Genomic DNA, 27,325 nt, shown 5'->3' with positions numbered 1-27,325 from the left:
AACCCTGCTTCCATGATAGCCTGCACGAGCCTGGTTTTTCTAGAAGTATACCCCACACTCCTTATGAAGCCCCTACTCCGTGCTTCTACCGAGGCGTCCCTGTTTGGGGTACAGCAGTGTAGTGGTGGTGGGTCTTCAACAAGTCCTCTGGCTACCGGTTTCTACATCACCCGGAACCAGAAGCAGGACAGCTTTTAAGAGCCCTTGACTCATCCCCTCGTAGCTCTTCTCTGACGGGATACGGATTTAGAATCAAACCATTCTCCCTATGAGGATGAGACATGGAGTCTCTGAGGGAACTCAGGTCCCCTGAGTCACCTAGGGCCTCAGTAAGGTTGGATCCTCAAGTGTAAGTTAATACGCTGGAACTCCCCAGGCAGCCCGGGTCATTCTGATGAAATTGTTCTGGCATGTGGCCAGGGATGGGGGACTGGTACGGCTCTCTGGGAGATCCTGATGTGCAGCAATGAACACAGCAGTGCAAACCTGAGCCAGGATTTGTTAGTTCAGAGATGACCGCTTCTCTGACCCTCTTAGCTTCTCATCAAGACTTCTCCTCTGCCCACCTCAGTCTTCTGCAGTCTGATAGCAGGCCCTCCTGTTTATATTGACATTTCTCTTTGGATGCCTATTATCGGTCAAAGAATAGAGCAGGGACTGTGGAGAACAGAGAAAGAGCGAGCTTAAGGAAATTATGGTGAATATAATAAATGTCAATCAGCCAAACAACCAATTTAGTGGTACCCCCAAGCCCAGTGAGCTCCTTTGTTAATTTCAGACACTATTGAAATACTGTTATTTGTATATATGCAAAGATATATTTAAATATTAAAAATAAACTAAATAATTTAATGTTATAAATTAACTAAGGAAAGATACATCAAATTTTTTAAGGTAAGCCAATTAGAATAAAGGTAAACTAAAAAAATGAATGAATTTATTAGCTTAGGCCACACAAATGTACCAGTAATTAACAAAAACTGAGATTTAATTCCTTATTATTATAATCTTTGATCAAAAAAACTTTAATTTTATGGGATTATACAGTCTGTACACCTAATGTCTCTTGAGTTTGTACCTTTGATATTTCTGTACAAATATTATTTTCTGAAAGACACAGGATTTAATTATAAAGTGATCACCTTTATTAAATAACATAGTAAACCTGCTCATAGTCACTTGGCCCTTTCCTTAACTAAACCAATGTGTGTGCTTGCCCCAAGACATAAGGTGTGCCCATTAAGTGCAATTAAGACTAACGTCTGTGATCAACTGACGTCAGTTATTTGCATTACTTTGGAGCCACACACTCTAACTCACCATCTCGGATGTCCCCAGGTCAAGTCCAAGGTAATTGGCTAACTGCCTGCTGAGGTGTGACCATAAAGTCTTAGTCATGGTCTCTTTGCAACTTCCAATTTCAGCTTCTTTCTGCAGAATCTGTTGGTGTGTGAGCTCTCCTGCTAGTGCTTGGAGAGATTCACTCCTCCCTCCCCTGGGGCAGCACGTAGGACACTGCAGTGCATCATTATAAATGGAAACTCATTCTAACCCCACACTCGGAAGACATTGGCAAAATGTTTGCCTTGGTCCTTTGTGGAAACGGTCTTCTTGGTGAAATAGTGCAGTCTGTCCAGTGCATGCATTCAGCCTGGGCTCCTTAACTATGCTGTTAATAACTAAATGAGCTAATCTGCCTGGTGACTTGGAAGGGTTGAGAAATATTATCCTATGAAGGGTGCCCTGGCACTATTTCTCAGGCTGTCAGAGCCTCCGGGGTTAGTACAAAAACCCCTAAGTAAGACTGAGTTGCAGCACGGATGGAAGTGCTTTCAAAAACTCCCGAACTGGTTGCTGTTCTTTCTACGATTCATCTTACTCGTGCCCCAAAATAGAATTTGTAGGAGCAATGTTTACCCCAATTATTGGAGTACCACTACCACAGCTTTTCTTCTTAATGGTATTGTGGGTTTCTGTAAACCTATTTGTTCTTATGGAACCCATTTTCAATTTCATTTGCAGAAGACAAGTGCGCTTACAGATACACCCTTCACACCTTTCAAGTAAAATGAATTGGGATTGCTTTAGGGGAAAAGGAGTGGTATTGTTGGCTTTTATCTCAGAGCCCAGGGTTGTTGAGAGAGTGTCAACCGGACCCTTCCCACAAAACACAAAATCAGCGCCCAGAGTTTCATATTCCCAGTGATCCCCAAAAGTATCTGATGTTGATGAAGACGTAAAACAGACATTGGGACGTGATGGGATTTTATGTCATCTTGTATGGGAGGTGGGAGCCACAGAGGGAAAGCTGGAAGAAGGAATGCATTGATATAGCCCCTCCTTCAATTTGAAATCTCATATTAGTTTAAAAATAGAAATGTGCTCTTTGTATAATTATACTTAATAGAATTCTCAAATATAGACACAATACGTTATACTAATTAAAGTTGCTTTATTTTTGAATTGTTAGAATGGCAAGCTGGGGGATTTTAAGTTCATAGACTTCGCTAGTCTTAGAGGAGCAACGAAAATTTTAACAAAAGAAACCTTAACATTACAGAATCATTATGCTTGTAGATATTAGTAGAAGCTGCAAAATGTTTTTTCTATGGTTACTTTTATGAAAATGGGTGTTTTCTGTAAGCACTTGACATAAGATAGGTAGTATTAGCTCTTTCTACTTCTTCTGCATCTAGTATTTCTCAAAACAAACCCATCCTCATGGGTCTTTGAAAATTATTAGATTGAGACACGTTCGTCTATTCTTTGCGTGTTCATTTATTAGTTTGCATATTACAAACAGATTAGCATACTCCCCACCTCCCCCCCCAAAAAAACCTGGGAAAATACAAGGCCTGCGAAAAGGAAGAGACAGTAGAGCATTCTGTCCTCAGCACCATTCTATTGCAGAGATAGCTGTCTGGAATATTGCTTGGGAAATTTATTTTTTCCAGCTTCTATGCAGGTCTTAAGATCACAGCACATGGAATAAGAGTACATCTTCTTCCAACAGCCTTTTCGTGTGCTTATTCTTTGTCCCTCTCTGCCCAGAGTCACTTACCATGGTAAGGAGCACGTTATTATTCATCTCTTTAGGAACCAGCTGAGGCTACTTCATTTCCTACCCCATCAGGACAAGGCCCATTATATACCAGCCACCAGACTGATACCAACAGGGGGAGCCAAGCGCTCAATCTATCTTCCTTACCCTGGGGGAAATACCAGAGTGCTAAAGACAGCCTCCTGCTATGGCATTTGAAATTCATTCCGGTCTTCAGGGTACAAATTACAAAACTTGAATACTAGAATTCACATCACACGGTGTTCAGAAATATTTCAGGGAGATTTGGGGGATATTTGATGAAGTTGGCACTTTAGGTTGGGGTTCAGTTTGTGAGCCTTTTATCATAAATATTTTGTGCCATAATTCTAAAAATATCAACAGTTCCCCCCAAATCATATTGCCTTTTTTTTTTCTTTTGGAGGATTAAAAAAGGAATTTTCTGTTCTTCCCTCACTCCTTTTCCTCCATGTCCTTATTTTTCTAGGCCTTTTGCATTACTAGAGGGAATTATGATAATGACAAAGTATACCATCAAGTGTGGGTACAGAAAATAGACAAAGAAAAGAAGCAATAATTTGCGGGGAGGAAGGAGTGTGGAAAAAACTATGCATGAGAGAATTATAGACACATACAGAACTACTTTTTCTATATCAGAACCAAAAGCAAATATGTTGATTTGTTCCTATAAAAATAGTGGTGAGACAGACAATATCTTTTCATACAAAATGCAGGTTAAATCATTTAATAATCATGGGCTCTGTGTTTGACACTCTCAGTATAATCTCTCTTCTTATAATCTTGAGATATGTGATCAAATATTTATCTGAATGTTTATCTGAATATTTGAAGAAAGTTCTAAAGACCTATCATTCCTTTTTATCAATTCCTGTTTGAATCTCATCTGCTCTGATTCATCCTTAAAAAACAAACTAGATCTTCAGTTATGGGTAGGTTTTCTGTCCTTTATAATGCACTGGTATTGATAAGCTTAATTGGGAAGATATCCATTACAGATCAGAGAGTACATCCTTAAATTTCATTTCATCTGATTTTTTTCTATAAATCGAAAGGAGTTAAATGGCTCATTTTTTTGTTAATTGCTGATATATTTTTTTATGTAAAATGAAACTATGTAAGCATATATTTAAAGCAATAGTCCTTGGTCCTTTTTAGTAAGAACCTCTTTTCGATTTTGAGACCTCTTGAATTTCTTTTGTATTTGTCAAACCTTTGCACTTCATGACCAATATTATATTGATAGAAGAGATGTTTCACTGAATCACCAGCCCTAAAAGAAAGAAAAAAAAATGTGTAGTTACCTGCTCTAGTAGTGAAAACAATATTGTAGTGAAAGACCCAGTGATTTTTAAAGAGTTAACGCACAATACAAATCACGTGATTATTAATTTTTGGATTCTTTGAAGGCATCTCAGAATTGTGCTGTTCTTCAGTATATTTAACTGGTTGAAGATAATGGCTCTCCTTTTTCTTGTCCCTACCTTAAGCACACTCTAAGCACATAATAAGTGCACAGTCAATACGTCACTTACAGCTTTTAGGTGTTAATAACATTGGTTCAAAATAGGGGCTGATGGAATTCATATGAAAACATTATATTCATGGTATATGTTTGCTGTTTTTAAAATCTTGCATATCATTCTTCCTTCAATCCCTTTTATGTGTAATCAACATGTGGAATTTTAGAATGATAGAGTTTTAAAGAAATTAGACATTATACAAGTATGAAGAGCCTTCTACGTTTCCTGATGCATACAACACTCAATCCATGGTAGCCCTTCATATCTATCTCCTTCAATGCTTCCCCACTCTCTGTCCCTGCAGATTACAAATGGGGATTTTAGTGAGACTGAAATTAGTTGTAACTTATTTACTTGATTTCTCGCTGAATTGATGACAAACTCCAGCTATAATCTAATATTCCTGTCTGCCACTTCAATCTCTTTTCATTCCCCATGTTGCTAGTAGATACATTCACCAGTAAAACTGCACCTAGTTACCCTTTTATTTTTCCCCATTTTTGCTTATTTTGAAGAAAACCCAAGTGATCAGAATAATTCATTTGTAGCCATAATTGATAATTACACTGCCTTCTTTGCACAGATAATCTTGAAATGGTTGCATCAGAGCCAAATCTATTTTATTGTGTTTCTTCCTTCTGTTTGGATTTTATATAAAGATTCAAAATGTCATTCCTCCCAATGAACAAGACTGATGGCCATAGAGACTCAGAGGGACAGTAAAAGAAGGAGGAAGTTTTGTATAAGAGGAACTCTTATCCGACCTCTTAGCAGGCAAATTGTACTGTCTCAGTGTCTTCCTACATGTACTTGTAATGTCACATGGAACATATGTTGCCGAGAAATATGCCCAAATCAATTCCATTATAAGACATGAATAGTGTTTTCTACCATGTTTTCTGTTGTCAAACAGAAACCTTTACTTATGCTTTTAGCTGGTTTCCATTTGGTTAAGAAGGCCTCAGCATTATGAATAATACTTTTTTAGCAGGGGTAGTGGGCACTTCTCATTCTTTTTCACATTTGAAACTCCTTCTATATTGGGAACTCCTCTATGCAATGAGCAAAATCAGCCTCCATTAGGAGAAGCTGCAAATACCACACACTTGTTCTCCTAGACTTCCTGGTATCTAGGACCCAGACTTACGAACTAGGTTGTACTAATCAGACACTCCCAACTCAGACTTTGCATAAAGAAATGATGAAATGACATGAGAAGCAGGAACTATGTGGAATTAATCTTAATTATGACTGGTGGCAGGAGATTAGCAACATCCAATTACAAGAAATAACTATTCTAGAAGCAACATCCATTATATAGTATTGATAGCTTCAGCAGTGAATGTGTGTCTGTGTCAGCAGCATGGGTGCATTCACCAGATGGTTCTGCGGCATTATTCAGCTCTGTTACTGACTACAAAACCTCCAAGTCTTATTTTCTGGAATCCTGGAGATTCCATGAATTCCACTCCCCACCTCTGCCACCCAATGTCTCTTTAACAAATTACCTTTACTGTTTAAATCACTCAGACTCTGATGCTTGAAAATAGGATCTGTGACTGGATAAAAATATATATATATACATATATATATATGTAATATACAATTCTTAACATTCTTAATTTATTGTCTAATTGATAGTCATACAACAGGACTTTTAGGAAAGAGTAAGTGTGGGAAGAAATGCGTAATTGTAGATTAAATCACTATCAACTGACTGTTCACTAGGTATTAGTTTATGAGAGATGAGCTAGGAAAACTGAATAGGTGATCACAAAGCCACTCTCTGGCCAGGTCTCTGTAGAGTATTTCCATGTCCTAGCAGCCAGAATGATTTGGAAGGGTCATAATATGCACAGGCACCTTTTTGCTTATCTCTCTTTCAGTAAACCCCCCCAAATCCACTACTTCCCTGGTGGAGAAAAATGTATGTATTAGAACTTGTTTCTTCTTTGGTTTCTGGGCTTAGTTCTATAATGAAAAATTCATGGTAAAGTTCAATGGTAAAATTCATAGAGCCATAGATGATCTACTTTCATCCCATCTTTTTTTTTTTTGCTTTGCTTACTGTGTAAATAGCTGACACAAAGTAAATGTGCAATGAATATCTGTTAAGTAAAGATAGCAAACACTAATGTAGCTCTTATGAGCCAGGTGTTCGCTTATATTAACTTACTTCCTCCTCATAATAACCTTCTGACATAAGCACTGTTATTATTTCCTGATTAGTCCTTTTTATTTGGGCGGGTGGGGAGAGGACAAGAAATGGACACATTGAAGGGTTAAGTAACTTGCCCAAAGAAAGTGAGCAGAAGTGATCCCAATTCAAGAAGGATGACTCTGGAGTCTATGCCTTATTTTTTTTTTTATTCAGCTGATAGTCATTAAGCACCCACCATATGTCAGGCACAAAAATTCAATGATGAGTATATTATTTTGCCCTCAAGGAGCTCATTATATCAGAGAAATAGACATATAACAAATATAATTAAAGTGTAATTATTCTATGATAGAAAATATAAATGAGGTTTGTTGGGACACAAGGAGGTGATAAACTTTACTCTGAATGAAAGATGGTCAGGAAGACATCTGAGAGCAGAGAATGTTCCAGCTGAGATTTGAAATAATTTTTCATGAATATAGAATTGCATTCTAGGCAAAAGGAACACCTTATACAAAAGGTAAAATAGTATATTTGTGAATATAGCACGGCAAAATTGAGGCATGAAGCTGGAGATGTAAGCAAAGCCCAGATAATAAAGAAAATTCTATATTATGTTAAGGAACTATTATTTTATTCTAAGGCAATCAGGAGACATTGAAGAAACGTTTTTAAATGAGAGAGTAAGATGAACAGATCTGCACTTAAGAAAGATGTTTCTGGCTCTATAGTGTTGAAATAAAGGGGGTCATATTTAGATGGCAGAAGAAGAGTTAGGAGACTGAAATAGATGAAATATACAAGAACTTACATGGGTCAGAAGTTTAAGGTAAAGAGAGCATTGACTCGAGAGATAATTAAACATAGAATTGCCAGGGCTTATAAATCTATTGCTTATTGGTAAGGAAGGGGTGGTAATGAAGAGGTAGAATTCTTCTGTCTCTCTATGTTGGTTTGCATTAATTAACATAAGATACATGTAGCCTCTGGTTTTCTTTTTCTTTAAAATATTTTCATTCTTCTTGCAAGCGTTTTATTTGTAATAGCGGTGTTCCTTGAGACTCAAAGTTTTAGCCTCTTTTATTGTGCTTTTATGTTTATTTATATCCTTGTGCCACTTTGGTTTTAAGATGCTTTATGTCTATGTTGGATTGAAATATTGTATACGTATGTATATCTTTAACACACATCTACATAAAACTTCTAGAGGGCATCCTTTACTACAAATTGAATGTTTTTATGTATCCTGCTTTTTTAGTTTGTCAAACAAATATTGTTCTTTATATAACTAATATGTTTGATGGCCCAGTTGAGAGTGCATCTTTTATATGTTCCTTTTATGAATCTTCGGCATTTTTGGATGCAGGGATATGGCTCCATAAATAATATTTTTTGGAAAGAAGAGGACAGTCAGAGTTCTAGCAGTTAAAGCTGACATGTCTTATTCAGAAACCTCTTTTTGAAGTCAAATATTTCTACTTTAAAATCAAGTATTTTTTATTAGAAAAGATAAGTTTTGCTCTTAGCAGCTAAATAAGACCAAAGCATAATTATTTTCAGTGAAAAAAGTTGAAATTAATTGAGTGATAATACTTCTCTCAGAGATTTATGTAATAAAACTACTTAATTCATGTACCTGTATTTATTATAAATCTTGCCTCAAGAGAATTTCAAGCTGAGCTTTTTTATTCCATTAAATATATATGTATATATTTTTATATATTGCACAGATCCAGAGATAGATGGATAGATAGATAGATGATTGATAGGCATTTAAGTTGATTGAGATATAATTGTAGAATCTTTTGTTAAAACAATTCTGACAATGCCTAGTACAATGTGATGGAGGTAGTTGTTTGGTACTTAGGAGCTGTTGGTTGAATAAATACATAAGTGAAGCTATGTAAGAGCACTTATGTTTAGGGATGCAATGATTTCAAAGGAAAATGTCATCACCTTACCTTTTTAAGTTTCTTTTAATGTTTTGCATCATCAGTCTCTTCGGATCTGACAAGCCAACTAGTACATGCTCATAGCTTTACTATTGAGTCAAATAAAAGTGGAGGCTTCACTTCTGAGTATATTGAGTTATACAAAGAATCAGGACTTGCCATCACCTTGATTCTGCTTTCCCCTTGACATCGTTCCCTATTTGTATAAAAAAATTAGGATAAAGTATTTTCTTTCATAAATCTCATATGAAATTTATGTCATTTATGTCATCATAAATATCTCAACTTAATTTCTTCATGTCATAGTAATTCTGCTCAATGCATTCTGCTGTTTCTAGATGATGCTTGACAACACTTCAATTTCATCACTCAATGAAACTAATTCACTAAAAAAAAAAATACAAACTGGTCCGTTTAGCACCATGAAGATCTTTTTTTTTTTTTAAGATTTTATTTATTTATTTGAGAGAGAGAGCATGAGCAGGGAGGAGGAACAGAGGGAGAGGGAGAAGCAGACTCCCTGCTGAGCAGGGAGCCAGACACACAGCTCTCCATCCCAGGACCCTGGGATCATGACCTGAGCTGAAGGCACGCCAGCACCATGAAGATCTTTTTATAAAAAGGCTATTTGAAAATATATTTTTCTGTTTTGAAAGTTTCTTTCCCTTTGTGTATATTTGTTGTCTTTGTGCATTTTTGGTTTCTTGGTACAGGCTTTTCCTCCCTCTGATGATGCCACTTACTCCTCGTAGCATCACCGCACTGCCCATATTCATCCATAGATGTTCTGATCCCTTGCAATGTTGTCAAGAGGCCTCTTTCTGAGAATATTTTGTAAAGTGATTGACATGTTATTGTTATACACATCAGCTTCAGTAATTTCACCAACCAATTATGAAATGTTCAGTATCAAAGACTGTTAGCTAAAATACCAAAAAATAAAAACCATAGGATTATGTGGGAAAATTTTAGAATCTCAATTTTTAAACTAGATTTAAAATTATAAAATTTTCACACTCTTGGAAAAAATGTGATTATTTGCCCATGCACTTAACTCCTTGATATTTAAGGCCAGCGGTGTAGGGGGGCGGGGGGGGAGTCATCTATCTGCCAGGATGCTAAACATTGAGATTTGAAGATGCATGAGTTCAGTTAAATGAGAGGTTCATATTATCAAATAATGATTGTGAAATGTGTTAAGTAGATAATAAAGATGTGTACTGATAGGATGGGAATATGACAACAACAAAAAAAGAAGCAGGAATAAGTAACTCTCTATAGAAAAGTCAGGAAGGTTTTAAACAGAAAATAATTTTTGAGGCATGATTTCAAAAATGTATAGTGAATGTAGAAAAGCCTTAACCTGAAGCTTAAACCCTAGGGAAATCAAATTTTACATTATAAATTTTTAAAGAAAATTTTTAAAAAATAAAGAAAAAAACCCATGGCAAAAGAAACAGGTTTGAATTTGAACATATTCAAATCTAGAGAAACACAATATATTAACCAGAAATCGTTACGTTCATCACTTAAAAGAAAGAACTGCTTATTCTTTCAAACCTTGAATCTGCTGACAGTTTTGCTAACATAAATAGCACATTTTTGGCATTGTTTATGTCTGTTTGACAAAGATGCAAATAGCATTAATACAACATAACTATTTCTAGTTTTATTAAAAATGAGATTAGTGATGGGTAAAATAGCTGAATTATTGACATTGAGCATGAACTGTTTTTTCCATTGTAGTGAGGCAGTTACCACATACTATTCTGCCAAATTTTTATCACATGTTTTTCTATTGGGTATACTTCTAAGAATCACAATCATAGTGAGTCACCATGAAAAAAATTGGTCCTCTTCTTTCCTTACTCATTATGCTAGAATGAGTTTGAATTTTTATTGGAGAAATGTACAACGCCTTTTCCTGTAATGATAACAATGGCAAGTTGGGTAGGCAGAATGTGAAGTCTTTCCTGTGGTGGAGAAAACTTCTTAGAAGTGCCTATCAAGGGTGCCTAGGTGGCTCAGTCAGTTAAGCAGCTGCCTTTGGCTCAGGTCATGATCCCAGGGTCCTGGGATCAAGTCCCACATCGGGCTCCTTGCTCGGCGGGGAGCCTGCTTCTCTCTCTGCCTGCTGCTCCCCTTGCTTGTGCTTTCTCTCTCTCTCTCTGATAAATGAATTGATAAAATCTTTAAAAAAAAAAAAGAAGTATATATCAAGGATAGATTTTTGTAAGATACTTGTCTAACATATGAGCTGACATCAGATCGGTGAGAGCCATACAAACATATTATTATGCGATTGTGGCATATTCTCTCCTTTAGATTCCAATATTAGAGCACATATATATCTGTTTTTCTTCCTATAAATGGATGAATGAGATTTAAAAATAAAAAGACTTTAAGTGTGACTTAGTGACTCACCCAAGATTACGACATACCTAGTAGAGGAGGGAGTTAGGACAAAGTCCCCGTTTCTGACGCCTGGTTGATCCAACTTGTGAACAAAACTGCATTTTGTCTCTTGCAGCTTGAGCTACATTTGAATTTAATATTCAAGAACCCATTTTATTAATTGTTTTGTATGAATTTCTGTATGGTGTTCTTGCCAGAATCCTATATTACATTTTATTTGTGTGATTTGATTTCTCCCGAGCATTATGATGATCCATCCTTTTAACCAACCCTGTACTTTGTAGACACCAGCAACTGAAAAGAATGAAAGTCAGATTTAAAATCCAGACTAAACTAGTTGCAAAACATGAAACAGTAATGAGAGAAATAAAATCTTGGCATATTTTAAGACAGACTTTATATAAATTACAGCAACCTGGGGGCAGTAAAATTGATGCATTGACACTAACATACCAAACTAATGCAGTAATTACAGTTCTGTTTAGTAATAGTACGTAAGTAGAAACTTACAACTCTAAATTTATGTATCCTCATATTGTTTATGTTGTGCCATCTCCTATAAGAAAATATATTTAGATATGATAGGCATGGATTGTTTTTACTCAAGTAGATACATGTTCAGTATAGAATGCCCAAAAAATAACTTTCAAAATATGTCAAAAATACATTTATTTACTGTGTTTTACTCCCAATATTTGCATTTGTCTTTCTCAACATACAGATTCGAATCACTAACTCTATTCTTTCAGACTGATGACAGCACCAAGTATAAGAAACTAAAATTTCTATAGGTTCCAGGCAGGTTTTATATAAAAAATGTCAACTTGGTGTTACTTATTAGTGAACGATGGGCACAGTGACCAACTGAAAAGGGCATGTCCCAACTAAAAAGGTTGGCCATTACTTTGTTCCAGCAAGCAGCTCACATGTTGGAATATGAACCCAGTGTTGTCAGATCTTTAAAGCTTACAAAAGCAGGCAGGAATCTTGATTTTTGTAGGTATTGACTAATTCCAAATTTACAAACACCAATTGGGCGAAATAAGCATGTCTCTGTGCCATAGTTTGTCACATGGAACTCTAAGTAGAGACATGATTCTATAGTAATGATCATGGTGCCCTTCAATAAGGACCTTGGTACTGGTCAGGTTCCCACTGTCCTTTACTCTTTCATTGTCTGTTTATTCAGTATCATAAGAGAGCCATAGAATGTTTCCATTGTATCTTTACAGATGGAAAGACTTCTCACAGTTGTAAACAGTTGTCTCGGAAAGAGTTGTTATTTGTGCTCATGCATTTTCAATGATTGTTATTGTTCCCTACAGCCTAATGTTACTGATCTCCTTACATAAAACTTGATTATGCAAAGCTTCCTATTAAATCAAATTTTGATTATTTGAATTTAAAGAAAGGATATGGATTATTTGTTTCCTATACTCTCTCTTGAGAAAGTAAAGTACATGACTTGCTTATTGTTCTATCTCTTTTCCAGGACATTCTCTGGCAAATAGAAAATTGAATGAAAACAATTTATTATAGAAGTTTGCTAGTTTAGTCATCCACTTTTCCTTAGCACAAATTATGTGGCAAGCATGTTATTAAATATCATTTTATACATGTGGATTATTAACTCAGGATAGAAAACCATTCTGCTTCAGGGAAAAAATTACACTGGTATTCAATTTAATGAGATACAATCTACATTTTTTCAGCTTTATTGAGGTATAGTTAACAACATTATAAGACATTTAAAGTATACATCATGATGATTTGATATATGTATACATTATGAAAGGATTTCTAGCTAATACATCCAATGAAATATAATCTACATTCTAAAGTATAAACCTATATTTTGCCTTCAATTCTCTGTAGAACTTTTAGAAAGATGCCAACTTTTTTCTTAATTCTCCTTCCTAGAAAAGCATGAGATCAGATCACACTATATTTCTTGAAGTATATGTCTGACGGCCTCTTGGTTAATCAGAACTTTTAGCCCGTATACCAAATACCCTTAGGAGGAAAAAGCCACACACTATAAATCCACTAGCAAAAAAACCCAAAAACAAAAACAAAAAAGTCAAGGTCTCATTAATTAATTTTAAACTTACTGTTGGTTTAAAGGATTAGAATTTGGCAGCTCAAAACTATTTAACTTTGTGTAAAAAAAATGAGTGCTCCTATTTGATGAATAATAATGGATCTTTGCTCACCTGACTATTCTCTACAAAGGCAAATTTTTTAAAAATCATATCTCAAAAATAGTGTTTGATGGTCAAGTAGATGAAACTGAACTCCCAACGTCAAACGAGTTCAGATTCACGTGTTCTTAAAGAATCATCTCTTCGTATCCTTCTGTTTTGAAGTTAAGATTTTTAGCAATATGCCAGCTGACTCATATCAATCAGTCAGTCAGTCAGTCAGTCATATGCTTGTATCACAGCACATTCTATAGTATCAGCAGGACTGGATCACCAAAATAAACAGGGGCTTCAAAGCATCCAGTTCAGCCAGGGTCACCTGTGCTAACTTAACCAAAATCAAAAATAGCCCCATGTGGGAAGGGAGAGAGAGACATGCTAACATAATATGATCTGTTTATATTGGTTATATTTCTCATGTGAACACTGGATGTGTCACCAAACTAGATGGCCAACTTGAAGACTATAGTGTCTTTCTGTAACATGAAAAGTTGGCTTATAAACAGCAAAATATATTTTTTTCATCAAGGATTTGCATTTTCTTCTTGAGGTACATCTTTCTCATGTTGTTGATTACTAAGGGCAGTAGGCAGAATAATGGCTCCTGAAGATTTCTATGTCCTAATTCCCAGAATCTGTGGACATATAAGTTACATGGCAAAGGAGAATTAAGAATGCAAATAAAATTACAGCTGCTAATCAGCTGACCTTCTGACAGGGAGAGAATCCTGGATTATCCAGATTGGCCCGATACAATCACAAGGTTCCTTAAAAGTGGAACAGGGAATTGGAAGAGAGAATCAGAGATGGTAGTGTGAGAAAACCTCAGCCTGATAGAAGAGTGGGGCCATGAGCCGAGGAAAACGAGTAGTCTCTAGAACTTCAAAAGGCAAGGGAATAGATTCTCCCCTAGAGCCTGCAGGAAGGAATAAATACCTTCTAACACCTATCAACACCCCCAGTCAGGGCTTCTGACCTACAGAACTGTAAAATATTAAGTTTGTGCAGTTACAAGGCACTAAGTTTGTGATAATTTTCGTTAATTTTAATTTTTTCATTAATAAAAAAAGTTAAAATTTTTTGACTTTTCTTAAAACATTGTATATTTCTTTATTCATTTATTTTCAGGAGGTAATCCACAGCAGCCAGGTCGACATTTCAAGAAGTAGCCAAGAAATGGAAAGAAATGAACAAGAAGCTTCCAAAACACACAAAAGTGATGTTCGTGGAACAGAAATGGTAACTACTTAGAAAGACAATACTTTCCAGTTTATAAACCTGTGTAGAAATTCTGACCTCGTTGTAAGCAGTTGCTTTTAATGTCCTTTATGTGTTTAATACTAATACATATCAGTGTCTATTTCCACACTTAGGAATTGACATGCTTAGAAAAATAAAATGAGCATCCTAAAAATATAAGTGTACTTTAGATGTTAATTCATATATACCCTGTTATAGCAGGAGCCATGCATTAAAATAAGGGATAGAAGTTTAATTAGCATCTCTCAATGTTCACTTGAAGTCTTGAAAGAAAATCATTGTGAAATGAAGAATATATGTACAGTACTAAGATAACTGACTTCTTAAAAACAATTATTTATTTAAAATTATCTTTAAATATAGGCCTCTCATCTTAAAAAGCACACTGAGGGAATAAGCCAAGCTTCTCAGTTCCATCAGTATGTTCAAGAAACAGGTGAGACTTTGTTATTATTTGACCCCAATATACCTTTCTCCTGCTGATGTGTCTGTGTTTGAATGGAAGCCTTCCAAAGCACAATCCCTCCCACTGAGTAAATTTAGTAACTATGACTCATGGTCCCAAAGGGGACAGAGTAGTATTTCTATATATAATTAGGTTCTGCGTGTGGTAAAAGATGCAATAAGCTTCTAAAATAGTTCACTGCCCATCAGCCTTATGAATTTATCCTAAAAGCCTAGAAGGTGATACGCCAGCCACCTCTGAATTGCTTTTTGCCTCGGGGACCTAGAATAAAACTTAATGTTTATCAAGCTCCCTGAGAACAGAAATGTTATCTCGATTGTATTACTTTTAATAACAGATTTAAACACTTATAAATTCAGTTTTGCAGCCTACAGATATGAGATTAAACTACAGACAAATCTGTGCGAGTTTGCATGAGACCCATACAGGTTGTCTTGCCTATAAAAGGGGAATGAAAAGTTTTGTTGCCTAGAAGAGCTAAAAGGGAAGATTTAAGCCAATTGTAACCCAATCACTACTTGGTTCTATCTATTTTGGCTTTATTTTGGTTTTCCTAAATGAAGTAGGTCTTCCTTTTCTGTTCTTCTGCTGTTCTTTTCTTATTTTATAACTTTTTATTTTTTCCTGAACATGAAGGTAAAACATGCTTACAGAAAACTTGAAAAATATATGCAATTAAAATAAACAACAGTTCCGTCACTTATGACTTCCCATCCAGAGATAACCACCCCCACTGTTCTTCCTATATTTTTTGACATACACTAACATACATAATTGAAGAGTGCCATATGTACCATTTTTATTTAATGCACATTGTGAGAAGCTTCCCATAGCATTACAATTTCCTTCTCAAACATAATGTTTATTTGTTATATAACATCCCTGGTATTCTTTCCTGTTTGTAGTCATCGATACACCTGAGGATGAAGAGATTCCGAAGGTTTCAACTAAGTTTTTAAAAGAGCAATTTGAGAAGTCTGCCCAGGAAAAGGTCCTTTATTCTGACAAAGAGATGACCCCAGCCAAGCAGATTAAAGTAAGACAATTTCTCTACATAGAAATATGTTAAGTGTAAAACCAGATGTAAACGCATTTCAAATTATTGAATGTTTGATGTGGTTTTTCAACTAAATCCTGAGCCAGTACTCTTCTGTTCCAGAAGAGTATTCTACATGAGAAAAGCAGTAGAGTTAAAACTTTTCTCACTAGAAAAAAATGGCAAGATTATATGTGCTCTAAAGTTTAATAACTAGCATTAGATAAAATAATAAAGTCAATTTTAAATGTCAGATACTGTGCTTAAAATTCCAAGGAAAACAAAACAACCCTCAAAAGTACTTTAAGACTTTTATTGTTTCCCTCTAGATTACTCAGCATAGCATATTAAGCAAAGGAGGAAGAATAATCAAGATTATGTGTAAATGTTAAAACACTGAGCTGTTGATGTATTGAATGGGGAATATAACTCTGAAAGTGCAATGAATTATAGGAAAGATAGTAACAAGCACTAAATATTGCTCCTAAGTAGGTCTCTCAAAGGAGTCTATCATCTGTTTCCAATGGAGATATCGTAGCAGGTGGACAGGTGAGGGGTGGTGCCTAAGAAGTCTTCACCACTACACCCATTTTTATAAGATTTGACTTTCTTTCCCTTAAAGATCGGAAGTGAATGTGAAGAGACTTTAAAACCATCGTCAGTTGTGGGTACCTCTTCCACTTCCTGCATGTCGACCCGCCAGAGGAAGGAAACATCAACCACAAAACACAGTGACCACAGTGCCACTTCCTCAGCTCTGGTACAAGTTAATGCCACTGCTATGGGAAAGACAGAAGAATTTCCTCCTCCCCCACCTGATATATTTCAAACTCCAATAGATGTGACAGCATTTTCCCAGTCCCCTGAATTCCCCAACCCTCCTAGAATACCACCAGTACCCAAAGAATTATATTCTAAGCAAAGAAATTTGTACGAATTAAACCGTTTATATAAACACATGCATCCTGAGTTAAGAAAAAACTTAGAAAAAGATTATATCAGTGAGGTTTCTGAAATTGTCTCTAGTCAGGTGAACCCAGGGAGCTCAGTTTCAGCAGATGTGCAACAAGCCCGGTATGTTTTTGAAAATACAAATGACAGTTCCCAAAAAGCTCTGAACTCAGAAAGAGAACACTTGGAGTTGGATGAAATTCTGAAGGGAGAGGTGCAGTCTATGAGATGGATCTTTGAGAATCAGCCTTTAGATTCCATCAATAATGGCTCTCCAGATGAAGATGATATCAACAAGGGCATTGCTGATCAAGAAATCATTGCTGGTGGTGATGTGAAATACACCACATGGATGTTTGAAACCCAACCCATAGATACACTAGGGGATCATTCTTCTGGCACTGAAGAAAATGCTGAGAAAATTCCTGAGCTAGCCAGAGGAGATGTCCGCACAGCCCGGTGGATGTTTGAAACAAAGCCATTAGACTCAATGAATAAAATGCATCAAGAAGAATCGTTGGTAACTGCCGCAAAGGACATAACTGGTGGGGATGTCAAGACTGTGAGATATATGTTTGAAACTCAACATCTGGATCAGCTTGGACACCTTCATTCAGTGGATGAAGTTCACCTATTGCAACTCAGGTCTGAACTCAAAGAAATTAAGGGAAATGTTAAGAGAAGTATAAAATGTTTTGAAACTCAACCATTATATGTAATTAGAGATGGTTTAGGTCAAATGTTAGAAATTAAAACTGTTCACAGAGAAGATGTTGAAAAGGGAGATGTGAGAACAGCACGTTGGATGTTTGAAACACAGCCCTTGGACACAATTAACAAGGATATCACAGAAATTAAAGTTGTCCGAGGAATATCCATGGAAGAAAATGTCAAAGGTGGGGTGAGTAGGGCCAAGTGGTTATTTGAAACTCAACCTTTGGAGAAAATCAAAGAAGAGTCAGAAGAGGTCATCATTGAAAAGGAAACAATAATAGGTACAGATGTCTCCAGAAAATGTTGGATGTTTGAAACGCAGCCATTAGACATTCTAAAAGAAGTTCCTGATGCAGATCCTCTAAGATCTGAAGAGATAATAGGTGGTGATGTACAAACTACTAAGCATCTATTTGAAACACTTCCAATAGAGGCTTTAAAAGATAGCCCTGATGTAGGAAAACTTCAAAAAATTACTGCCTCCGAAGAAGAAAAGGGGGATGTTAGACACCAAAAATGGATTTTTGAAACCCAACCTCTGGAAGACATTAGAGAAGATAAAAAGGAATACATACGAACAGTGAAACTTGAAGAAGTTGACAGAGGAGATGTAAAGAATTACACACATATCTTTGAATCAAACAATTTAATGAAATTTGATGCATCACATAAAATAGAGGTGGAAGGAGTCACAAGAGGTGCTGTAGAGTTAAACAAATCACTCTTTGAAACAACACCACTATATGCCATTCAAGATCACCTTGGAAAATATCATCAAGTCAAGACAGTCCAACAAGAAGAAATCCTAAGAGGTGATGTAAGAAGTTGTAGGTGGCTTTTTGAAACAAGGCCCATTGACCAGTTTGATGAAAGCATTCATAAATTCCAGATAATTAGAGGAATATCTGCTCAAGAAATACAGACTGGAAATGTGAAATCTGCTAAATGGCTATTTGAAACCCAACCTCTTGATTCGATTAAATATTTTAGTAATATGGAAGAAGTAGAAAGTAAAACTGAACAAGCGACAGATATTGTTAAAGGGGATGTTAAAACTTGTAGATGGCTTTTTGAAACCCAACCAATGGAGTCTCTTTATGAAAAAGTTTCATTAGTGACTGGCAGTGAAGAAATTCATAAGGGAGATGTCAAAGCCTGTACCTGGCTCTTTGAAACGAAGCCACTTGATACCATAAAAGCTGACTCCAAAGCAACAGTCAAACTGCAAACTGTAAAACAGGAGGAGATCCAAGGTGGGGATGTTCGTACAGCATGCTTTCTTTTTGAGACCGAAAATTTGGACAGCATACAAGGAGAGGAAGGAAAAGAAATCAAGGCCATGGAAATGGATATCCAAGCTGGGGATGTCTCCAGCATGCGGCATAAGTTTGAAAACCAATCTTTAGATTCCATAAGTTCCAGTTCAGAGGAAGTTTTGAAAAAGATCAAAGCCCTAAAGACTGAAGATATTCAGAAAGGCAATGTTTTAAATTGTAGGTGGCTTTTTGAAAACCAACCAATTGATATGATAAAAGAGAGCCAAGAAGGTGATGAATTAGTTAAGACAGTGACAGACATACAAGGTGGGGATGTAAGAAAGGGATGCTTTATTTTTGAGACTTTTTCTTTAGATGAGATTAAAGAAGAATCTGACTGTATCAGCACCAAGAAAACAATTACTGAAGATGTAATGAAGGGTGACGTAAAAAGCTACAGAATGCTCTTTGAAACCCAGCCACTCTATGCAATTCAAGACCGAGAAGGGTATTATCATGAAGTGACAACAGTTAAAAAGGAAGAGGTAATTCATGGAGATGTACGAGGAACTAGGTGGCTTTTTGAAACAAAGCCATTAGACTCAATTAATCAGTCAGAGACTGTGTATGTTATTAAATCTGTCACCCAGGAAGACATTCAGAAGGGAGATGTTAGTTCTGTCAGATACAGATTTGAAACCCAGCCACTGGATCAGATTTCAGAAGAATCACGTGGTGCTAGGCCCACTGTGGACTCTATTCAAGGTGGGGATGTAAAGACAAGTAAACAATTTTTTGAGTCTGAAAACTGTGGTAAGAATACTTATGTAAGAACAGTAAGTGTCAATGAAATACAAAAGGGCAATGTTAAAACATCTACTTGGCTATTTGAAACCCACACCATAGATGAGCTGAGAGGAGAAGGGTCAGAATATGAAAATATCAAAACAGTCACCCAGGAAGATATGCAGAAAGGTGATGTTAAGCAGGCAGTATGGCTTTTTGAAAATCAAACTTTGGATTCTATTAAGGAAGCAGATGAAAGCACCACAAAAATCATCAAGGAGGAAATCCCTTCTTCTGATGTCAAGACAACTACCTGGCTCTTTGAAACTACACCCCTTCACGAATTTAATGAAAAGAGGGTAGAGAAGGTAGAAATTATTGGCAAGAGCGTTAAGGAAACGTTAGAAGAACTCTATTCTCAAAAAGTGATTGAGGCTCCTGGAATCATCATTGAAGCTGATGAAGTTGGGGATGTTCGAATGGCAAAATACAAGCTGATGAATCAAGCATCTCCTGAGATACAGAAAGAAGAAATTATCAGGGTTGATCTCCGAAATATAATGGTGAACCTGCTTTCCAAAAGAGACTGTACAAAAAGGGAGATTCGGGTTAGTGAAGAAGAGAAGGGAAATGTTAATTTGACCAAAACTCAATTATTAAACAGATCAACAGAATTTCATGCTGAAAAAGAAGAAATAGTGAGTGGTGATGTACAACAAGCAATAAAAAACCTGTTCTCTGAGGAAAGATCTGTAAAGAAAGGCATTGTAATTCAGGAAGATGAAAGAGGAGATATTAATATGACTATCTATTGTCTTCTTCATGAAAATGCTGGTGACACAGTTGAGCGTGAAGAAGTAATAGGAGGTGATGTAAAACGTACCATTCATAATTTGCTATCTTCCATATCAAACAATAAAATATCTGAAAGGGCTAAAATCGATGCCTCCGAGAGGGGAAATGTTCAGTTTTTCACAACATGCATAGAAATTGGAGCTTTGGATTATCTTAAACAACTCCAGACGGGGTCAAGTGAAACACTGACAGCTAGGAAACAAGAAAGAGAGGAAGAAATAATTGGTGGCGATGTGGAGGGTACAAAACTGTTACTAAAGAAAAGGCAGTCTCAGGTTGAACGTACTATTAATGAAACTGACATCATTCCAGGAGATGTGCATAATACAGTTAAGGTTTTTATGACAGAGCCTCAGACAACATTTTGCAAGACACCCAAAGAAGAAATTATAAAAGGTGATTTGAAATCAACCCTAAATTCCCTCAGCCAGGCCATAAATCAGAAAACAGTGGCTAAAACAGAAGAAATTATAAAAGGTGACATGCTGGCCACACTCAAGTCACTAAAGGAATCAAACCACCAATGGAAAGAATCTAAACAGCCCAATGCCATCCCTGCTGACATTGAAAAAGCTATTGAATGCCTTGAAAAGACCACAAACACAAGAACAGAAATCCTGAAAAAGGAGCTTATCCGAGATGATCTGGAAATATCATTAAGGAATCTGAAAGAAGCACAGAGAGCTTTCAAAGAGGTAGATAAAAGAGGTGTAATGAAAGAAGATGTGAAAAGTGTGATGGGAGGATCCTCAGAAGAGCAGAAAACAAAGATTCATCAGGTGGCTGTCCAGAGGGACACAAAAAATGTTCTTCAGCCAAGACCAGGACCATTTGAGCCAGCAGCCAGGTGGCAAGGGGGAGCAGACATTTCTAATCAAACTATAGGCAAAAATTATCATGGAAATTTAATAGAAGAAAGAACTGAAGTTACTCTTCCAAAAGCCCCCAAAGGCACTGTAAAGATTGTCGTAGATCGTGAACACAACAATGATGCTCTTGAGAAAAGCCTTAGAAAACTATCTAATCCACACCACAGAGCTATTAACAATGTGTTGGAATCAGGGGACAAAATGGGTGTCTGGATTGACACCATAGCAGAGCAGCAGCTTAGTGATGAACATGTGAGCAGACAATTGACTTCAACTATGTCATCTGAGGGAAATCTAAAAACTAAGGAATCAGAGACTGTGAGAGAACAGAAGACTGCTGTCTTTAACTGTACTCAATCTATCGATAAAACAGTAGGAAAGCAACAGACTCAAACTTGCAAACTGAGGAAAGACCACCAGCAGACTGAGTCTTTCTCTGTAAAGAGTCCTAAAATTACCAAAAACACTAAAATACCAACAGATAAACAAAGCCCTAAGCCCAGTCCAACCCGGGGTCTGGTCAACATGACAGTTGGGGAAACTTGCAAAGTTTCAGAGGACTTTCAGAAGCAAACTTTGTTAGAGCAAGAAATACAATGTTCTAATAAAGATATAAAGAAAAAGAACATGAACCCTCAGCCAACTTTGCCTACAGATCAAGACATATCAAATATAACAGAACTGAAAGTCTCCCCAAAAAGCCACAGTAAATTTAAGGCAACTGACAAAAAGCAGGCTGATGTTCATCTGAAGAGCCAGGACTTTCTAATGAAGACAAATACTTCCACGGACTTAAAAATGGCAATGGAAATGTCCTTTAATTCAATCAACTTTAACGCTGAAAATAATGGAAAAGAAAGTGAAGGCTCTCTGCCACCTCCATCTCCACCTCCTCCTCCACCTTCCAACGCATCATCGGAAATTGAATTTCCTCTTCCTCCTCCACCTCCTTTAGTGATGTTGCCTGGGAAAAATGCCCCAGAAATGATAAAGGCTGAATTTGAAAGTTTCCCAGGCCTGCCTCTTCCTCCACCACCAGAAGATGATAAATCTGAAAGAGAAGGTCTATCAGTGTTTCCACCACCACCCCCTCCTCCAACTCCATCTCTTAAACCAGCGCATCTCCTTTCCTCCTCTGTTCAAGAAAAGCACAGGGGAACATTCATACAATATTCCCAAGAAGCCTCAAGTTCCCAGCAAGCTCATTCTCAGGCTAAAGTCCTAACGGGAAAATCAGGAGTACTTTTGCCACCTCCCACACTCCCCAAACCCAAATTTCCCAAACAGATAGAAGATAAAAAGAATCGCGGTTCCCCAAAAGTTGAATTGGAAAATTCCCTACCAGATATGGAATGTAAAATTACTCCCTCAAAGGATCAGAAAAGAGTGATAACAGCGACTAGCAGTGAACACACAGAGATGAAGCAGAACATATCTAGAAGAAGTCTTGATGAAAGAAAGCAATTATCTATGGACTCTATGAGGTCTCTCTCACAGACAGTTCCAGAAACTTCACTACCCAAGGGAAAAACAATGGCACCTCTTATAAAATCTCATTCATTCTCAGCAGGTTCAGGACAACAAAGTCCAAAACCTTATATGAGAAAATTTAAGACACCTTTAATGATTGCAGAAGAAAAGTACAGACAACAAAGAGAAGAGCTTGAAAAACAGAAACATGAGAGTTCTTGCTACAACATAGTCAAAACAGAAAGCCCAAATCAAAACATGTCAGAGTTGCAAAAGGAAGTACTGTTACAAAAAACAAATGAGGAGGCTCCCCTACCTGGAATGGATTCAGGAGTCACTTTGGTTCAACCCAACCCAAACTCTCAAAGTCATTCTCAAGTCCTAGGAGTGTGTACTGACAACCAGCTTTCCACAACACCAGCAGGGACAGTCGCTGCCAAGGGGCTCCAACATGTTGTAGCAGCCTCAGAAGACAAAGCTACCATGAAAAAGGAAGTTTTACAGAGCTCAAGGGACACGTTACAATCTATATCAGCTTGTGAAATTAAACAGAGGCATCAGGAGTTTGGTACACAACAAACACAACAGAAGTATCTGGAGGAGTTGCACTTGCCCCAAAGAAAACCAGTTTCCCCAAGTTTCAAAGTTAAAACTATCAAGCTTCCAACTGCAGATCGCAAATCAAATGAAACAGACCACATCTATGAAAGCCGTAAAAAGCAATCTGATGTTGATGTTCAAACCATTAGCAAGGAACAGTACCAGAAAACCGAGAAAACTGAAGCAACAAGCACTGAATATGGTAATAAGAAATCTGTAGCTGAAAAATATTATCAATTACCTAAGAAGGAGAAAAGAGTAACAATAAAACTGCCCACGGAACCCACTGGGAAAAGCCATGAAAGTAAACTCACTATAGTTCCTGAGAAGCAGGGAGAATTTAGACAATCTGAGAATGGGAAACCTCAAGCAAGTGAAAGAACAAATCAGGAACCGTCAACGATTGGTCCAAAGGAAGAGAAACTAAGAGTTGAGAGAAAACGAGAACATTTGAATAAATCAGCACAGAAGGTAGTCAAACAAAAGGTTACTGACGTACATCTTGATTCACAGATGCAGAATATTCAGCAAACACAAATACAGACTTCCGAAAGTCAAGTTGAACATAAAAAATTGCCCCAGCCATATAATAATCTGCAGGAAGAAAAATGTCTCGGAGTCAAGGGCATACAACAGAAACACGTCTTTTCTGATAGTAAAGATTCAAAGCAAGAGATTACACAGAACAAATCTTTATTTTCCTCTGTGAAAGAATCCCAGCAGGAAGATGGAAAATGTGCTATAAATATATTGGAATTCTTGAGAAAACGTGAAGAACTACAACAGATTTTGTCTAGGGTAAAGCAGTTTGAAATGGAGCCAGATAAAAATGGCCTTAAAACGTTTCAGACACTGCTAAATATTATTCCAGTATGGCTATTAAGTGAAGAAAAAAGACAATACGGTGTTTGCATCGCTATGGAGAATAACATAGAAAAAATCAAAGAAGAAATAACGCGTATTAAAACTCAAGCAGAGGATATGCTTGTGTCCTGCGAGAACCTAATTCAAACAGCCATGATAGCCTCCAAAGAAGAAAAGCAGCGAAATAAACTCACTAGCCTTAATGAAACGTTATCTAAAGTGTCTAACGTTAGTGAACAGCAAGAAAATACAATTGTAGACAAAACAGAGCACCGCCAAGTAGCAACTCATGAGGAAGCAACGGCTCACAGTCGTGTGAAAACCCATCAGGAGATTAAACTAGATGACAGCAAGATCTCTCCTCCCTCCTTAAAAACACGCCCACCATCACCAACTTTCATAACAATTGAGTCTACTGCCCGGCGACCAGAAACCTCTACTAAGGACGAGCTCTCTCAGTCCCCTAAAAAAGACAGTGTTGCTGAGCCATCCCCGCGAAGCCCCGTGTCACAAACGTCTAGAGCTGGCACAGCAAATGCTTCCCCTTCTCCGCCCAGGAGTCGCTCTGAGCAGCTCGTCAAACTCAAAGACACCACCGCAAAGTTGGCCAGAGGGGCCGCCCCGTGTCCGTCAGTGACCCCGGTTCCGATAGTAGAGAAAAGGTCTGAGATCATCACGTCTCCTGCAACACTTCGTCGTCAAATTAAGATAGAAACTCGTGGTAGGGACTCTCCCCCCACAATCACCATACCTATTAGCGTAAATCATGTAGATGGTGGCCCCTTCAGAGGATCTAGGGAAGCCCAGGAGGAAATTAGGCAGGTCGAGAAACGGGCGACGTACGTTCACAAAGACGCGGTGAATTCCGCGCAGCGCCTGCTGCCGGACGCTGAGAGTTTCGACTCGGTGGAAATCATCCGCACGGTGGAAGGGCCTCGCCGCGCAGAGCACACGCAGAGGTATGAAGCCGCCAACCGAACTGTTCAAATGGCTGAAAATTTCCTGAGTGACCATGAAAATGAAATAAACAGATGGTTCAGGGAATTCGAAGCTGACCCCGTTTTCGAAGCGAAGTCAAACAGGAGAGTTTATACAAATGGAGAAGCCGACCATAATATGAAACAAGAAAGTCGTTCGTTTTGTAAGGAGGAATTTGGATTGACATCTCTAGAAAACACAAGTTTTACAGGCTTTTCTTGCAATCGTCCTAGAGAGCCGCAAGAAAAGGTTCCTGTAAAGCAGCCCAGCGTCCACTCTGAAACGAGGTCTGTAAGTGAACACTTCTCAGGCGTGGATGCGTTTGAGGGTCAAGTTGTTGGGTCGACGATGACGACGGTCTCTTCATCACATAGCTCAGAAGCTGGCAAATCTGGCTTTGACTTCAAGCATGCCCCACCAACCTATGAAGATGTCATCGCTGGCCATAGTTTAGATATTTCTGATTCACCCGAGGAGCTCAGGAGGAATTTTCAAAAGGCATGGCAGGAGAGTGAAAGCGTTTTTAAAAGCCTGGGATTTGCAAACTCAGAGGCTTCTGCCACGGAGACGAGAACCACCTTCCAAGGGGAATCTGCGTTTATAAGCGGTAAATGAGCTTGCAGAGTGTGACGATTAACCCATTTAAAGGCACATGGTCCATAGTTAGGATGACTTGCGGTTCAAAGGGTGTTTGAAAATAACCAAAAACTAACAGCTTTCCCTGGCTGGAGGATATCCTTGTCTTCTGCTTGCTCCTACTGCTTTCTTTTTACAAAAGCATCTAATACAAGATTCATCTGCACGGTGTGAGAATAACAAACGCTATTATGTAGATTATTGAGACTTGTATTTGTCAAGGTAAATAAGACTTTGGATAAAGCAGCAGATATAACAATTGTTATTGTAATAGTATTAATAATTGTATCTAAGTGTATATTTAATAATGGTATACCCATAGCACATTATTAATATTTTGATTTAAAGTTAATGTTTTATCCACTTGCTTAAGACAGTATTAGATAATATCTATTGACCTACTATTGACATATTTTTAACTGCCAGACTTAAGTGGTGTTTGCATTTGAATTCAATATAGCCTAATAATAATCCGAGAAACAATTTACATGTTTCATATGTACTTTAATGATTTTTATTGATTGATATCTTTGACAAAAGTATAGATATGGAATTAGAACTTTTGTATATTCAATTATTGTTATTAAGTTGGATGGAATTAGCATTCTCTAATGCCACTAGTTTTTTTCTATAATTAATTTTATTTCACCTTTCTTAAACTCCAAATGATAACTCAATTGGCCTCACTCACAGATGAACACGGACAATTGGACAATACATTTTAAAAATCTGATTATGTATTTAGAAGGAGGGAGATTCAAAACACATGAACTTAGTATTTTTTTAACATCAGAAAACAGTTCATTTCTTTATATTTCCCTACTTTTTACAATTAATGAGGCTTTACAGTAAAAGGATTTGACATAATTAATGTACACCATTAGGTAGTCCATTCTTCTAAACAGATTGAAAGAAATATCAAGCTCAAAAATAAAAACTGCTGAAACTAATAATTTTGCCTCTATCATATTTGCAACATATGTGTCTAGTTTATCAGATTAATATGATTTCTCAATGTGCTTGCTTCTGGCATAATCAAGCAAAGCTGTCTAATTAATTTCAAATGCTCGGCTTCTGTTAAGATGGCTAAAAGCATATAGAAAAAACAAAAACCAAAACCCCCTGTGTTAAATATAGAAATATGTGTCCTCCTAGAACCAAATAAACAAAGGAGATCACTTAGTAGCGCAAATCAAGCATCAAAGCCCTAAAGTACATCTTATTTATAAAAAGAACCCTGAGCATATATGCTT

The 27,325-nt window shown here is 37.1% G+C and overlaps 1 protein-coding gene across 2 annotated transcripts in view; it reads left to right on the top strand.

Moving 5' to 3' along the window:
* XIRP2 (xin actin binding repeat containing 2) overlaps positions 1-27,325 on the top strand; it is a 286,390-nt gene that overhangs the window by 250,092 nt on the left and 8,973 nt on the right. Inside the window, exons 5-8 of one of the 2 annotated variants that reach the window (XM_008687060.1) lie at positions 14,460-14,570; positions 14,955-15,027; positions 15,963-16,093; positions 16,716-26,043. In XM_008687060.1, the coding sequence (XP_008685282.1) occupies positions 14,460-14,570; positions 14,955-15,027; positions 15,963-16,093; positions 16,716-26,043 (9,643 nt within the window). The remainder of the gene's footprint in view (positions 1-14,459; positions 14,571-14,954; positions 15,028-15,962; positions 16,094-16,715; positions 26,044-27,325) is intronic. The other variant, XM_008687061.2, reaches the window with a different exon arrangement.

The sequence above is a fragment of the Ursus maritimus genome, unplaced genomic scaffold (assembly GCF_017311325.1).
Source record: "Ursus maritimus isolate PB19 unplaced genomic scaffold, ASM1731132v1 scaffold_1, whole genome shotgun sequence".
Classification (NCBI taxonomy): domain Eukaryota; kingdom Metazoa; phylum Chordata; class Mammalia; order Carnivora; family Ursidae; genus Ursus; species Ursus maritimus.
Note: the sequence above shows the minus strand (reverse complement) of the source record. Positions and strands in the feature narration are given on the sequence as shown.